General features: G+C 39.2%; 1 protein-coding gene across 1 annotated transcript; it reads left to right on the top strand.

Moving 5' to 3' along the window:
- Positions 1 to 536: 536 nt before the first annotated feature.
- LOC140946130 (uncharacterized) lies at positions 537 to 13,121 on the top strand. The gene is made up of 8 exons (XM_073395210.1): positions 537 to 613; positions 6,171 to 6,436; positions 8,105 to 8,219; positions 8,768 to 8,890; positions 10,061 to 10,144; positions 10,877 to 10,910; positions 11,678 to 11,813; positions 12,591 to 13,121. Exons 1-8 carry the CDS (start codon positions 541 to 543, stop codon positions 13,119 to 13,121), a joined length of 1,362 nt encoding a protein of 453 aa, XP_073251311.1. The 5' UTR covers positions 537 to 540.
- Positions 13,122 to 14,941: the final 1,820 nt, after the last annotated feature.

Genomic DNA, 14,941 nt, shown 5'->3' on the forward strand with positions numbered 1-14,941 from the left:
AATGCTTATATCAAAGTATTTAATTACTTCGGCGGAGCTCGAAGTCAACCTAGTCCCCAGGGCCTCTCTCCTTTTCTTGTTCTCAAGCAGACGACAAGCAGACTCCTCACGGTCCGAGTAACCGTTTTAATAAAACAGAGTTGAATGCAGAGGCTAACTTGAGCAGGTGTTTTTGAAATGCTAAAATTGAGCTATTTGCGTATCAAATAAATAACCGTTCGTAGTGTTTTGAGTTGGGAATTAATGTCAATAGTATAGTTCAAGAAATGAAGGCAAATTTTTGTAGGAGTATGATAAATGAGGATATACTGATTTATTAAAACATTGTCCACTATTTGAGTGAAAAACTAACAACGAGTTTTAATAACTACCGTTTATCAACTAGTATAGAATGATCTGGATAGAGCCTCGTTCCTACTAACAAAATCCGTTAATTTTTTATATATGAATATAAACCAACCTAGATTTCACCAAACCGAAAATATGCACTGCGGGTTTATAAACGAAAACCTTTCGTATCCGTCCAAAATGTAATTTGTCATGCTTTCAACTTTCATCTTTTCCTCTTTATTCAGTTTGCTGTTTCAAATAGCAGGCGCAACCATATCACAAGGTTAGTTCAAGACTGTTTTAATTTCCTTTTGTTGTTATCGTGCGTGTGTTCTTTGGGTATACGATATTCCAAGAAGAAAATTTTACCAGTGACCTTCAATGATATTTTGACGTCCTTCATTGACGCTTCGCCATTGCAGAATGATTACTTCAAAGAAACTGTCTTTCTCCAGGGATTTGCTGATTAGATTGTCGATTTTACACGGACAAGCAAAGTTGAGCATCTGTTCGGAAGACGATTTGAGGTCTAGAATTTTCCAAACATTTGTTATAAAATTTTTTCCTTGCCCGCCTCCTAGGATTTTCGAAAATCTAAAAAATGGTATAATTGCCCATTTTTAACGGATATTTACCCTAAAAAAGTTCACCTAGAATTTTCGGGAGCCTTTTTTCTGGCTGAAATTTTCGAGAAGGGAAATTATGATCCCTATAATTTTCGGATCACTGGACTTTCAGCTAGGAAATCCGAACAGATGAAAAATTTTTAGGGGATAAAAATATGCCTATATCTACCGTTTAAATATTAAAATACGTTTGACAATTCTATGTTTAAGTGGTTTTGAACTATATTCTCGTATGGTGCTCCTGACTGATTAAGCATTACACAATTTGCATGGTTTAAAACAAAAGCTTTTTCGGTTTAGTGTAGCAGGAATCCTTCGCGATCAGCCGTTTAAAATTCAAGCCTCAAGCCTTTCTTAAACTGCATAGTAAATTATACGAATAGGCCCCGAAAAATGAGTGAATTTACTGGTTTTTGTTTGGGCGGAAAAGGAGGATTCATGTAAAAAAAGTAGATGGTTTCAGAAATATCCGGATGCGAGAGGACGGGGCCCCAGATCGGAAAAAAAGACCCAAAAAAGTGTACCCCAGTGTATATGAAGTCATGTCTCAAAATTGAAGATAGGCCGTGCCATTTGCCATGGTTATTTCTTTATTAAGTAAATCGGTACTAATAAGTTAAATATACAAAATAACGGTATCCTGAGGGAAACTTTATTGTGATAAATGATGGTATTTGAACTAAGTAGAGTGCAATTTTAGTTTGAAACAAGAACCATAATATTATGATATCTTGGTCTGAAATCATACACGTGATCGATTTGCAATGACAAGCGTCAAGTATAATTTATGACCAAAAATGCACGACACTAAGTACATTATTGCCGTATTCATTCGATTGAACGCCGCAGCGTTTACTAAATTTTAGAGTTTCCAATGCTGCGTTTATTCAAGGGCGGCGTTTATTTCGAACCGGATCACATTTTTTAAATCACTGATAACAGTTATTGCAAATCGTTTGTAAATATGATGTAATTAAAAGGTTCTTGCTGAGATAGAATCGTAAAAGTTTGAATGTTGTAAATTACCAAGTTGTACCAAGGTTTTTCTTATAACCCTCGAGTAAACGCCGCATTCTTCTGATTAGGTGCAGCGTTTATTGGTAATTTTGCTTCCATCTGCAACGTTTAATCGAATAAATACGGTAATCGCAGAATTCTTTCAGTACCAATATTCATTTGATCTAGTAGCTGCTTTGTTGAAAAGCGGAAACAAAAAGGCTTTTACATCTCATTTTGCGAACGAAATAGAAATTAAATGATGCAATATGGCACTTGCTTAACACGGACATGCCCGGCAAGTACAGTGCACTATAAGGATCTATCATATCCCCTTTATTGTTCGGTATTTTTATCGATGATTTCGACGACTCTATATCTGTAGAACTGTGAGTACGCGTAAAGATAAGCTGACGATTGTCCGGCATCATCTGAAAGTATACCAAATGGCGAATTATCAAATATGCAGAAAGTACTTGGACGGCCTTTAGAACTGGGAAACTATGAATAACATGCTATTAAATTTAAGGAAAACCAAGCCGGGATATGTGGATCTCGCAGGGGCACCCAACGAGAATATAGTTCAAAACCACTTAAACATAGTATTGTTAAACGTATTTTAATATTTAAACGGTAGATATAGGCATATTTTTATCCCCTAAAAATTTTTCATCTGTTCGGATTTCCTAGCTGAAAGTGTAGTGATCCGAAAATTATAGGGATCAAAACTTACCTTTTCGAAAATTTCAGCGAGAAAAAAGGCTCTCGAAAATTCTAGGTGACGTTTTTAGGGTAAAAATCCGTTAAAAATAAGAAATTATACCATTTTTTAGATGTTCGAAAATCCAAGGAGAGGCAGGCAAGCAAGAAATTTTACCACAAATGTTTCGAAAATTCTAGATCTCAAATCGTCTTCCGAACAGATGTTCTTCCGAAAATTGCCGTTGGGTGCCCCTGATCTCGTCCTGCAAAAACTCTGTTAAGGCGCACCTTCTACGGAGTAAATGACTCGTGTTTGGAGAGGGTATCCAAGTTTAAGCTACTGGGGGTATGGCAACAAGATAACCTATGCTGGAATTACCATGTTGAGCAGACAGTAAAAAAAGCAATCAACAGATTGTATTATTTGAGGGAATGTAGGAAAGCAAACTTACCTACCGTCAGAGATCCGCGGCATCACGGTATATTGTACCAAAATACTCCTTCTCGAGTATGCGTCCCCATTGTGGGACGGTTTGCCGATTACCTTGCGGTAGAGTCGCAGTCTATACAAAAACAGACGCCTAGATATTATCGGGATACCAAGAACATCCCTTCCAACGTTAGAGGACAGATGTAAAGTAGCGACAGAGCGTGAATTAGAAAGAATTGTTATTGATATTAACCTCCCAATTCAAATATTTCTCACAAAGCCAAATACCAGCCACGGCTATAATCCAAAACCTGGGTCAGTAGCAATAGCAAAGTCATGAACGCAAAGACATGCATACTAACTCGTTTTTAGCAAGAGCTGCAAGAGTCCTCCTTTTATGATCTGTTTATTTCTACTTACCTTTATTAGAAATTTATTTCACAGTATATGTTTTTTCCCCTTTAATTACGTAAATCCATTGTTTGTGTTATTTTTAAAGATGGATAAATAAAACTTATGATTATCCATTATTATTATTATTATTATTATTATTATTATTATTATTATTATTATTATAGAGCGAAAATGGTGCGATGACGCGATTTAGAACATGAATGGCGTAATTTAGAACAGTGTGATTTGTGAATAAATCACACTGCTGAGTGCCAATCAGATTGCAGGGATCTCTAGGGATTTCAAAATAGATATTTAACAATTATTCCACGAGGGCGCGTTGGATATGAGATGATAGATAGCCAACGAAGCGCGTAGCGCCGAGTTGGCTATAATCATCTCATATCCAATAAGCGCGAGTGGAATAATTGTTTTTCTTAAAAACGCCCACAAAATCTCGTTGAATCTCCCCGACTAGAACAAACGGAAAAGACAAGGGACTTCCGCTATTCACATGTCACACGTCTATCAAAACTGTCAACGCGCAGGGGCACCCAACGACAATTTTCGGAAAAATATCTGTTCGGAAGACGATTTGAGAGCTAGAATTTTCGGAACATTTGTTGTAAAATTTCTTGCTTAACTGCTTCTCCTAGGATTTTCGAACGTCTAAAATATGGTATAATTGCCTATTTTTAACGGATTTTTACTCTAAAAAGGTCACCTAGAATTTTTCTGGCTGAAATTTTCGAAAAGGTAAGTTTTGATCCCTATAATTTTCGGACCACTAGACTTTCAGCTAGGAAATCCGAACAGATGAAACATTTTTAGGGGATAAAAATATGCCTATATCTACTGTTTAAATACCAAAATACGTTTAGCAATGCTATGTTTTAGTGGCTTTGAACTATATTCTCGTTGGGTGCCCCTGAACGCGCGAACGGACTCGCCTGGACTGCATGAATGAAAAATCAAAACATTGTAGCGATGAACATTAGTTTTTTAAAAACTCATCGGGATTCTAGGATTTTACACAGCAGAACAGCTGAAAAAACCTGTCAGATAATGTGAAGGAAAACAATTTTTAAGTGACAGCCGTCGAAATTACTTTGAATTTGGATTTTCGGTGCAGTTATAAAAGTAAGAACAACGGAGAAAAACTATTACCTCGGTCGCTTGTTATGAAGTTGTTTGAAGCCACAAGCTGGTTTTCCTGAACGAGAAAAGAAGCTATACTGCCGCCTCGATTGCTCTAGTGAATGGCTGCATAGCCTGTATTTGTAGCTGGTTACTTGTGATTTATATTCTTGATGTCGGATAAACAAACCGCAGTTATCTATCGGCGAGTGACTCGATCGGCGAATGGCTTCGCGATCATGAAGAAACAACACTTGTCTTCTTTCATAGCTGGTCAAGGTACTTTAGTTCCATGTGTTTTCATGTGTTTTTCGAAAAACTTTCAAACAAGCTCTTGTGGCTTTTTTGTTTGTTTTTGTCTTTTTTCTTTAGATGAAATTACATTTCTAGTATTCTAAGAAATGAATTAAAACGATTTGCTTCGGGCTATCCTTCGCGAAAAAAGATCTTAGCTAGCTTCCAATTTTAAACTGACGCGTACACCGACCATATATGGAGAGCATGGTATAATAGCTCTTAGTATATACACACTCAGTGATCTTGGTAATTCAAGCAATCTGATTGGTTAGCTATCTCGGACTATGACGTTATATTCACCGCGCTAGGCGGTGAATATAAAGCCGAGCAAAATCGCTGTTGTGAACTGGGTGTTTTGCCAAAGTTTCAAAGTAAAACCTGTTTGAAAATACACGAATATCCAAGTGCTGATGACTTTGAAGGCAAGAAAAGACTTCATGGTGTTTAAACAGCGTGATTTATTGTGAAGTGGTTTACTTTAGCTGACTTTTTGTACGCTCGAAGCTATGTTTACCACTACAGAGGAAAACGAGGTCGCTTTGTCACTGTTTTGTGATTTCGGGATTTTCTCGCAAGACCAATTTTGCCTATAAATAGAGGTTAATTTATGGAGAAGAGAGGAAGGCAAATATTTTCGAAAATTGTACGTGCCAGCAAGTTAACAAGGCAAAGAACTTTGGAGATAAACAACGCTTACCTTGATCGCAGCCGCTGTTGACAGCATTTGCAAGAAGCGACGAAGAAAACTTTCTCATTCACGGTGAGTTGACAGAAACAAATAAAGCTCTTGATACTTTTCTTCTCAGAATTGGGTAGTAATTTAAATTTTCGGCGTTTTCTTTTAAACCGTTGATGCTAAAGCTTACAAAACTCGATACAAAAGGATTAAAACTATCATTTGCCATGTTTGAAGATACTGTAAAGATCTAACTTTTGCGCATCCACTGTTTACGGCTTCGTGTTCACGCATGAATTTTCACCCGTCAATCAAACTAATGGTTTTTTAATGGTTTCCTTTCTGATTCTGTTGAGATCACTTCGTGTGAATATACTAAAACAATTATTCACCTCAGGCTCAGTTAATATTGTTGAGTAATCCCCTCGACTTCGTCTCGGGGATTATTCAACAATATTAACTTCGCCTTCGGCGAATAATTGTTAAATATACCATAACGGCTAAGCCAATCAAAATGCTAGAATTGCATTATCCAATGATTCAGTTTTTAATAAAACAAAATATTAAACCTTACTGTTGACAGATCAGAGATGTCGTGAACTGGTCTTCAAGCCTGAAAAAACATTCAACGGAAAACGTTTACTTAATCACGTTGTAAATATCGTTGAAGTCGTTGATGAGGATTCGTGTGGTTATTTATGTTTCATGGAGCCTAACTGCGCTAGTTACAATTTTGAAATAGCGACTAGTCAAACTGGAGTCCACAAATGTGAGCTGAACAACTCCACTCACGAAAGCAACGAAGATGATCTGGTGAATGATCAAAATTTCGTTTATCGCGGAACTAAGGTGAGCTTAGGCCAAGAGGTTGGGCGTGGGGGGGGGGGGGGGGGAGGGGGTGTACTCTCAAGTGCTAAAAGGCCAGATAGGGAAGCGTTTTTGATGGTCTCCATGGCTTAAATATGGTATCATTTTTGCCCTTATTGTGGCTGTGTTCCCTGGGTAGACCCTTGGATAGGGTACATGCCGTTATTCTATCAGCTAAAATCCACGTGAGCTAATCTCCATCTACATGAAGAAAAAAATCATCTGTTAATCTTGAACTTAACTGATTAGATTATTAGGAAAGCGATTTAAGGAAGATATGTGTTTTTTCAGCAAATTCGTAAATAGTTTTTGTTTTTTTTTCCCTTAAATTGGGTCTTAATTTTTAGGTTTGGGCCTTAAATAGGATAAACGTTTTTGTTTGTTTTGTCCTTAAAAAGGGTCAGGTCTTAAGAACCTGGGCGGCACACACCTATCCCAAATTTATGTGAGTACTCCACTGGGGTCCAGATCTCGCACAATTGTAAACTAACGGGGGGGGGGGGGGACCGCCATGTGTATCGGCCTCCAAATATTTCAGTCTCACTCGCCTACATGCAAGCTCTCTCAAGGGTACTGGGGTGGCCAACTCGTCCTCAGGCCCCTTAGAAAATTTGGGGGATGGGGAGCGCTGTTACAGTGAAATGGGTATCCCCGCGTTTTCGACATCCCCATTCCCAAAACCCTAGTATATGGGCATCCCCTTCTCATATTACCCTAGCAATTTGAGTTACGGTTAGGGTTACAGGGGATGCCTATATCACTGGGGTTTGGGAATGGGGATGCCCATATCACTGTGGCAGCGGGCGCCCCTCCCATTTTCTAAGGAGAAAGCCCTGGGGGCGAGGTTACGGGGGTGGGGAAGGAGGACGAGTTCCGAAGAACTTGCTCGCAGGCTACAGCCTCATGTTTACATGAGACAGTTTTTAAGAACTGGCCCCAGTTTTTAACGCTATCCGTTGAATAAATCTATACATAGTAGATAACTCAATTGGTTTCCTTAATACTTACCGTTTGGATAGTGCTATCCATCGTTTGAACAACCAGCAGGTCCTGCTAAAGAAGTTTCGTTTGAATTGTCAAATTGAGATGGAACTACATCACAAAGACAAACTAGCTGTTACTTAGTTTGTGAAAAACAAATACTGTTTTTTTTATCGCTCGCTGCAAAACAAGTGTTTGCCTTGGGCCGGTAAAACGCGCAACACGTACAGATTTTGTTGCAAAAAGTAGAACTTTCTGAAAGACTTTTCGCAACCTGCACAACCTAATTTGTTACAAGACAGGTTTGCTTCGTGGGTGGTAAAACGGGCAAGCTCGTTTTGCAGCAATGTTGTTAAACAAGTTGCACGTTTCTATGCCCGTTTTACCTTAGCTTTAGGTAAAAATGAGTTACTTCCATTTCCTTTCAAATACTTAACTAATTTTAATAAGGATTCACTGTAAATCCAAAAGATCTGTTTTAGCCCTGAAAATTGGGCCGTTTCGGTGAGTAAAATACAGTCCTATTTTTGAGTCTAATTTGGCTCCTTTAAATCAGGGTCAGTACAGTCCAATTAGCTAGAGCTGATTTGGTCCCAAGGGCTGAAATGGGCCCAAGCGTGGTCTGGAACAGCCTTTTGATTGAGCTTTTATTCTATCTTTTTCTTCTAGAGTGCCTGTGTCAACAACCCCTGCAGGAACAATTCAACATGTCAAACCGGTTTTACGGACAAAAAATACCGTTGTTCGTGTACCGTAGGTTTTACTGGCGAGCACTGTAAAAACGGTAGGAGACCTGAAAAACTCGTTAGAAGTGTTTTAAGAGAGTTGTGGGGATTTATTCAAATGCATTTTCGCTTACTTTTCATAAGATACCGCACCATTGTTCCTAGAGTATTCTCTCTTTTCATTTATAGAGGTAAAGAGAGGACTTTGGTTATGAGGTCGTCTCACGCAGCCTTAACAGACAGCCGTTCTAGTGTCTCACGCGTCGTGCAGCGCAACCTCGTCTCTGTGACTTTTCCGTTTTCCCTCCCTTTTTTATTTGGGTAAAGTCCTGGGGACGAGGTTGTACGCAGCGCTCCTCCTTAACGCTCCTCCCCAAAGGAGGAGCTTTGCATTACGAGACAAAAAACATTCGCCAAAAGTACTTTCCTGGCCTTCTAAGCTCCAGTAAATGAATTTTTAATTCCTCAAATTACAATTTTTTTAGGTCTTTACAGTTATCAAATGGGTTAATGTTTTGTTTTGTACAAAGTCTACAAACCCTAGACCTGCTCGCAAACAAAATCTGTCATTGTTGAGTGTGTTAGAACCTTTCCTATTTTCCCCCAGATATCAATGAGTGCACCGCTGGAACACATGACTGCAGTCCAGATGCTTTATGCGTCAATTTGATTGGATCCTACAACTGCACTTGTAAACAGGGACTTCTTGGAAATGGAAAGGACTGTCAAGGTAGAATGCCGTCATCGTTATTGCCATCAATGCGTACTGTAATTGTTTACCCTAAGAACTTTTATGCCATCTGATGTTCCGAAGATAGATCTCATGATCAGAAGAACTTTTATGTTAGATGTTCCGAAGATAGAGAACGCCGCTATCCAGCGTATACGAAGTGGATGACGCGGTTGGCTATTTGAAGTTTGCGCGTGAGATTTTTGAGACGTATTGCATTATGGGACTGGTTTTGGGACGTTATCGCTTCTGTTACTAGGGAGCTTTAGCATCGACGACGGCGACAGCAGCGAAAACGTCACTTTAAAATGAATTAGTGTTTTTTCAGACTTTGTCGCATTTATTCCAATTCGCTGAAAATGTCTACTGTAGGCAAATTTACCTGGAGTTGATTTCTTGGAGACTGCACTCAAGCTTAGAAAGAGAAAGAAAATTTCGTCGTCGCTTGTTTGTGTCCTCCATAAAAACGTGAAATTAGGCATTTTCAAGTCGTAGTCTTGCGGTAACGGCAAAGAAATGTACAAAAAAGTGTGATGCACGCGCAAACTTGATGTTCTGCTTAATAACTCTATTACTTTTTTGACGTTGTCGTTGCTGTCACCGTCGTCGTTGCTAAAACTCCCTATTAGCTATAACTAGGCTACTAAAGAACTAATTGGAAAACTTATACCCAAGAACAGTCCATAATGCACTTTGATGCACTTTTGGTGGGTAGTGCCAGCTTTTTGAGCTACTGGCCGGAATTTTTTTCCGGATATTCCGCAAATATCGTGTTGCATTTGACGCCAAAAAGCTATCTTAGTTTGTGTCTTCACTGTTGTTCGCATAATTTACCCTTTTTAACCCCTAAAAATGCTTTACGGTTTTTCCAGTGGGACTGTAGCCTGCGAAGCAGCCGTTTCTTCTCGCTTCTTTCCGTTAGGGACGTTTAGCGTGAGAGGCGAGAAAGACTCCGGCGAAAAGGTCCCAGGCGGCGAGAAGTGAAGAGAGACGGCTCTACTCGCAGGCTACGTGATCACGTGATACTGACAATTTTGGAGTAAAGTTTGTCCCGCCCGTAATTTTCCCTCAAGTATCGCATATAACTACGAAGTTTTACCTAAATATTTTGTACCCCAGTAATTTTATTTTGGCTATCTGACTGCTGACTCTGATTTGCTTTCTTTATAGATATTGATGAATGTGCTACTGGGATGCACAAATGTACTAAACATGACCTATGCAATAATACTCATGGGTCTCACAATTGTACACGTGAGTCAGTTTTAAACTGCACAAACTTTTAGTTACGAAAATTAATTGGTTTTAAAGTTTACAGCTTTTGTGGACTTAATGTAAATCTTTAGACGACTAGAAACTCCAAAATAGTGATGAAACACCAGCGGCTATACCGTGTGGTAATTATGCTACATTTTCTATCCTATGAGCAAGGTTTACCCACGTACCCCCGGGAGAGCTTGCTGGCAGGCTATACATTTTCTAGTTGGAAGAGTCTCGATGGGATTAACCGTTAGCCGTAAAACAGCTAAAACATTTGATCATTAGACGTAAAAAGTGAAAATTTTAACCGTTAGTCGTACGTAGAAAAAAAGTTAACCGTAAAAAATTTTCTAGCAAAAAATTTGTCATGTAAAGAGTGTCAATATTACCTGTCGGGACTTCACGCGCTTTGTCTTGTGGCTCATGGTCCCTATTTCAACGCTATCCTCCTCTCCTTGAAATCGATGGAACGGTCCTTAACCAATAGAAACTTCTTGTTTTCAAAACAAATGATTTTTCTTCTTAAGATGTCTGTTAACAGAAGTGGAGAGAAATTAATGGTTAGCCGTAGACAAGCCAAAATATCAACCTTTAACTGTATCTTCACATTGTGAAGATATTTCGAAGTTTAATACTAAGAATTGTTTGCACATTAACTAGCTTTCTATAATCTCAACATGTTTCCCTTTATGTATGGATTTCTCTTTTGTTTTCATTATTACGAAGCAATGTCGTGTGAAGAACTTTACCATCGGAATATGTAAGTACCATGAAAGGTTTAAAAATGAAAGAAAATTGTATCTCGTACTCACATTAGCCGTGCGGCAAAGGGAGTTAATCCTAACTGTGAAGACTTTACGTTGGTTTACTAAAAAGTCCCTGCATCAAAGTAAAGTAAAGTAAAACTTTATTATACAGGGTAGCCCATTCAGCACTACGGCTGGTCTCCATAGGGGCCCTTTATCTTAAAAAATTAATTACATCAAGAATTATCATAAACTAATACATTTAAGGAGCCTAATAAAATTACAAAAGCCTAAATAATAAAATACCAAAGTTATGATAAAAAGAAATGTCTTGCTTGGCGGCAGAAAGTTTGAATCTTTTCACTCTTCACAATCTTTAAAGGAGTTTGTTAAAAATTTTTGCGCCAGTAAACAATCACATAATAACAAAACACGCAAACAACAAAGGTGGACTAAAAACTCTTAACACGAGTAGAATAAAACAAAAAAAATATGTGGGACAAGTAAACCTAATCTCTGGTTTAGTTTCTCGTTTTTACGACGTTGCCCTTTGTTTTTATCTAATGAATAAAATGCATTGAGCTCTTACTATTTTTCCATTCCCTTACTCTTATATTTAGAGCGTTTTCACTCAGAGGCAACCGACGCTACGCCATTTTATCTGAACAAATGAAAGTTTTTGCAAAGGGAAAGGTTAAACTCCCACTGGATCGGTTTGGAAAACCAACATGGCCGCCATTTTGTTTTAAGACACCCAACATGATTGTTTATTTCATTTTAGATCCAGAGAAATGATATCGTATGAGCGGATTGCAGTATCTGGAAAAATCGTCGTCTACTGCGAAATAAATGAAACTATTCTTGGACCATGTAGCGGCGGTATTTGGACGCTGGTCATGAAGATTGATGGCTCAGAGGTACGTAGCAATAAACAAAATCCTACAGCTTAATCCCATAGTCTTCCTCCTCTAGGCATTCTCGTACCCAGAGCCTCCCGTTTCCCTCTGAGCAATGGTGTGAGGCAACTGCGTCCGCAAAAATGCAAGTGTTTTAAAGACTTCACGTGTCCGTGATCATTTCATATGACGTCATTAACGGCGGAATTCCTTATTTAGGCAACCTCGTTCCCATGGCCCTTTCCTCTTACTCTCCTCCTCCCAGAGAATTCTGGGGAACAAGGTTGTCAGTTCGGATTCGTTACCGCTTATCATCTTAAGAGATTTGCCCAAACACATTTCTCCCTATCCTAAATTACCAAAAGTCGATGCAAGAAAGGCTAAAAAGAAACTAATTATTAAAAAAAATTACGCAACAGAAAGTCTCTTAATATATTAAAGCCAATAAAAAGGACTAAACATTTCAAGTGACAGAGTTGTTGTATGACACGATTTCCCTCGAACAACAAATACGAGTTTCATCGCGGAGCATAATAGGAGGCTTAAGCAAAAGGTGTTTTTGAGCGACGCACGTCGATCTGAAGTGAGATGTTTTCCCTTTCCTTTAACATGCCTTCTGCTACCAAATTGTATTGCTTAGTGTCTTTACTCTTAAAGAGACGAGTTACCCGAAAATTTGGGCAAAACTCAATGCACGGGAATGCGAAAAATCCATTCCATTTGACGTGCGTTGCTCAAAAACACCTTTGCTTTAGCTCCCTGTTATATCACTTCTCAATTTGACAACCTAATCAATAGGTAAACTTCGAGCACGACTCTGATTTTTGGAGCAATAAGGAAACATTTAACCTAGCTGGCGGTCAAACTGGGTTCGATCAACAGGAGACCAAGTTGCCAACTTACTGGAACACATCCTTCTCCAAAATCTGCCTAGGAATGAAAATCTTGGGACGGGATGAGAAACATTTTATCCTCATAAACAAGACCGCTGACTCTTTGTTCTCACTAATCGCCGACGGGCAACACCGCGCCACGTCACTGGGTCGTGAGACGTGGAAATCACTCCTCGGTTCTGAGGGATCCTTGCAGCTTAACTGCAACATGGAAGGGTTCAATGTTATTGGTACACCTACATCGTGTGTCAAAACAAGAATTGGCATCATTGCTAACGACCAAAACGGTTGTGATTCGTGCCCCGACTCAAGAATCGGGTTTGGTTCTGGTGGTGGGGAGCCAGATCACTCGATCACATGTGGTATCGCCGCAGCATATGGGGCAGATAATGGTGACAAGTATCTTAAGGCCATGGGATATATCCTTGTGCAGTGACACAAAATGTCCATCTCAGTTACCAAGAGTCAGTTCACAGCCTCGTTCCCAATAGTACTAGGCGATCTCGGATGTGACGCCACCTACTAAGCTTGACGGGAGAATTCGCGCTCGATTCCAAGCCTCCTTCGCTTATTCAGATAGCGAGAAGTTGCCTGGGGACGAGGCTTGAACTTCATATATAACTTCTTCGCATCAATTGAGGTTTTTGGGTAATACCTCACCTACCCCTCCCCTGAGTCACAATTTTGCCCTAAAAGGGGCAGGTGGTCAGTTACCCAGAAACCTCAGTTGAGGCTAGTGCGCATGCCATCAGTTGTCTGGCAATATACCGCCTATTCTATGAGGCCTCATATTTTGAATCCATGGGCTTTTCTCGAAGGAGTACCGCCATTATTATGGCTCGAAAAGCTGTTTTAATTTTGCAATTAAGTCTTAATAAATCTGAACTTAGGTTGACGCAATGAAATCTTTACTGAAAGAAACAAAATGGACTGGTTAATGAGCAATTCAGTCAAAGTGGGGGAGGGGGGGTGTTCCTTATTCAGAAATCGGCATTTCAAAGTACAGTTTTGGTTGGTTTGAGCCTGGTGGACGGTGGAAGGCATGCTTGAATTATTCATAATGGTTAAGATATTTAGATAGGGCTCAGTGGTTCACACGTCACCAATAAGACAAGGCCGTTGCCTGTAAACAGTAGAGAACTTACGCAACAGGTCGGGAGAGGAACGAAGACGACAAACCTTGTGTGACAAGCGTGACAATAATTTTGTCTGAAATAACTTTTCGCCAAACTTCATTGAAACGGATCTTTTTGTAAAGACCAGAAAACATTAATTTTAAATGAAGATCAGGCTAATGTAAACGGTATTAAATGAAAATTACCTGATTTAAAAATGTATAGTTCTTGATGACTTAATTTACATCTTAAGAGAAAAAGAAAATCCAAAAATGCGATTCAGCACCATCAATTTCGTGATGACAATTATGAAATCGTAAACCTGCAGCGCCCAACCATGGATTTATGGATGCATGCGGAAGGTTACTAACCAGTGACTAACGGGGTGGAAAGATCCTAACCAGGAGCCTCCTGTCCTAACCAATGGAAAATTTAGGTATTTTTTGGGAAAGAAATGACCTTTCTTCTTTGGATGCCTATAATCTGTAATAAATAACGAAAAATTAATTTTTAGCCGTAGACAAACCAAAATATCAACTGATCAGTCTGTAAATGCCACTACACGCGCTATTGAGGGCCTCATTTTTATACAGCTATTTCGAGAAAGGTTGTCGGAAAAACTGTGCATGCAACAATCTCGAAAGGTAATATGGGATATTAACAATGCACCTTTCCTGACACTGTAGCTGTCGAATCTACTTTTGTTGCTTTCCTTTAGCTCTCGCAAACATATTTCCATGGCTTCTGGTGTCATTCTTTGAAATTTCTTTGAAAAACAGCGAACTCAAAATCACCCACAATACCTTTCGAGATTGTCGCGTGCACTTTTCCGACAACCTTTCTTGAAATAGCTGTATATTTACTCTTTTCTTCGACACAGGGATGATAAGCTGATAAGGCAATTGGCAGAGAAATTAGCTGTTCTTAAAAAAAGTCACTCTTATAGAGTTTCTTCAATTAGTAATGGTAACAGGACTGAGTGGAGTCCAATTCGGTCTGTAATCATACGAGTGATTAACAAAATCGGACGACCGCGTAGCGGGAGTCCGATTTGTTTAATCACGAGTATGATTGCAGACTGAATTGGACGACACGAAGTTCTGTTACCAATTAATCATAACTTTAACAACATTTGTGATAC

The sequence above is a fragment of the Porites lutea genome, chromosome 8, assembly GCF_958299795.1.
Source record: "Porites lutea chromosome 8, jaPorLute2.1, whole genome shotgun sequence".
Taxonomy (NCBI): Eukaryota; Metazoa; Cnidaria; class Anthozoa; order Scleractinia; family Poritidae; genus Porites; species Porites lutea.